This window comes from Magnolia sinica, chromosome 6 (assembly GCF_029962835.1).
Source record: "Magnolia sinica isolate HGM2019 chromosome 6, MsV1, whole genome shotgun sequence".
NCBI classification, from domain to species: Eukaryota; Viridiplantae; Streptophyta; class Magnoliopsida; order Magnoliales; family Magnoliaceae; genus Magnolia; species Magnolia sinica.
The window spans coordinates 80,560,764-80,562,939 of NC_080578.1; the positions used below are offsets into that span (position 1 = coordinate 80,560,764).

At 45.8% G+C, this 2,176-nt stretch overlaps 1 protein-coding gene across 1 annotated transcript; it reads right to left on the bottom strand.

Annotated features, from left to right (window-relative positions):
- Positions 1 to 289: 289 nt before the first annotated feature.
- On the bottom strand, positions 290 to 1,810 carry LOC131250088 (zeatin O-glucosyltransferase-like). The gene has a single exon (XM_058250741.1). It carries the CDS (start codon positions 1,789 to 1,791, stop codon positions 391 to 393), a length of 1,401 nt encoding a protein of 466 aa, XP_058106724.1. The 5' UTR covers positions 1,792 to 1,810; the 3' UTR covers positions 290 to 390.
- Positions 1,811 to 2,176: the final 366 nt, after the last annotated feature.

Consider the following 2,176-nt stretch of genomic DNA (forward strand, 5'->3'; position numbering starts at 1 on the left):
GTGAATAGTTGATTAAATGGTTGGTTATGATAGATAAGTGGGAATACTTGGACATGATGTTGTCTTAAAAATCAATGGTAGAATTACTTGATCTATAGATGGAGATTATTTCCAATAGTCATTTGGAGATAAGGCTAAGATTCGCTAAATCGGAATTAAAAACATGTATATATTAAGTTAAATTTTATGATAACACTCAAGAACTTTCAATACTTAGGTGTTGAAAAGTTTAAGGATCCAATCAGATATTAACCCAAGCATATCCCACTGACAACTAGATCAAACCAAAATCTAACCAAAATCTTACTTAGAAAACTATCGAATCTCATTAACTGCAACTTCCCGAGTTGATAAGATGATTTTTATTTTTATTTTAATTTGAAGAAGAGACTACACCGCTCTTGAAATATGGGCAATAAAGGAATGGAGTTCGGCGTGAGAACACCCACCATCTAACCATGCCTCACGAATGCCAACACCCAACTCCTCGGCTCTCCTCCCTACATTTTTCCCTTCTTCAGACACCATCAATTTCCTCACACTACCTTCCACATCCGCCGCAGACACAATCTCTTCCCGCCGAATCCACTCCCGAACCGTAACGCCAATCCTCAGCACATCCGTCACTAGCATTGCATTCCTTGGCTGGTCAGAATGCATAGGCCAGGCCGCAATTGGAACGCCCATGCTCATACTCTCAATACAAGAATTCCAACCACAATGACTCAAGAACCCGCCAGTTGACGGGTGAGCCAAGATCTCAAGTTGTGGGGCCCAGTCCCTCACTATCACTCCCCTCCCTCTGATCTTCTTCTCATACTCTTCATCCACTTCACTCCCCTTCATCTCAGATTCCACCTGTGAGAATATATCTCCTCTATCTGCTTCTCTCACAACCCAAATAAACCGTTGTCCGCTACGTTCGAGTCCCGTCGCCAACTCCGTAATCTGTTCATCAGATATCGCTGTATTAGTCCCGAATGAAATATAGAGTGCCGACTTCTCAGGTTGTTTATCTAACCATTCTAAACACGTGTGCCGTGCATGCGAGTCACTGTCACCGTAGCCAAGAACTATCGGATTCATGGGACCGATGGCCCACACGTTCTCATGAGCCAATATGTTTAGATAATCGCCTTCGAGTGTGCGACACGTGTTGTAGATATGGCCTGTACACGATGCCATCATTGGGAGCTGGCGAGCCATGAATTCCATGAAACGGTTGGAAAAACAGCCCTCGGACGAGAGTGGCGGTAGATCAGAGACCTTAAGGTGTTTGTCGGAATGTCCGCCAAGAGCTTCCCATTCGAAGGAGAGGTATGCGTAAGCTGAGACGCTATGGAAAGCGAAAGCTTCTGCATTTGTGTAATTATCTGATTCTTGAGCGGCGAACGACATGAGAGAGTCATGGATGATTGCGACTCTTTGGGATGCGGTGCAAAGGGTCTTGAATAGGTCGGCCAAGGGCTTGCGGAGGTGGGCTGTTGCATCGAAGGTTGGTTGGAGGTGGTCGGGGAATTTGATGGGAGAATTTGGGTTAGGTGGTGGGGTGGAGAAGGGAGGGAGAGGGAGATCATGGAAATGGATGGTGGAGATTGTTTCAGGGTTCCAGCCCTGGACTCGGATCTTGGCTTGACGGTTGTGGGTGGCTGAGCCAACGTAGTGAACTGGGACGGCGTGGTCTGATATGAGACGGGAGAGGTGGAGGAGCTGATTAAGGTGGCCTTGTGCAGGAAATGGTACCATGATTACCACGACCGTTGGTTTTTCGTGGACACTAGTTTTCTCCATAGTATAACTTCTATCTATCGATCTCTCAAGTTCTGCACTGTGCTTCTAGCATTGCCTTTGTAACCATTTTATAAGTAAGCGTTTATCATGAAGGAGAATTGCCTGTGCATCTTAGCCACAGGATATCGAATCCAGATCCAGGATATCAGGTTGCGGGGCCCGTCCTCTCCCCCTCATGAGCTCTGCGTGATGGGCGCGGCTTCGGTGGATCCTTGGATCCACCCAGGGCGGTGAATCACTACCTGTAGGGCCCACCTTAATGTATTTTTACTATATCCATACCGTCTATCTGTTTCTGAAGATCATTTTAGGATAACAGGTTAAAAATTCAGTAGATCTGAATTTCATATGGACCACACCATAGGAAACAGTTTTTATTGAACTT

What these genes read in the sequence shown, in the direction of transcription:
- LOC131250088 (XM_058250741.1), bottom strand. Translation starts at nt 1,791, where the DNA reads ATGGAGAAAACTAGTGTCCACGAAAAACCAACGGTCGTGGTAATCATG.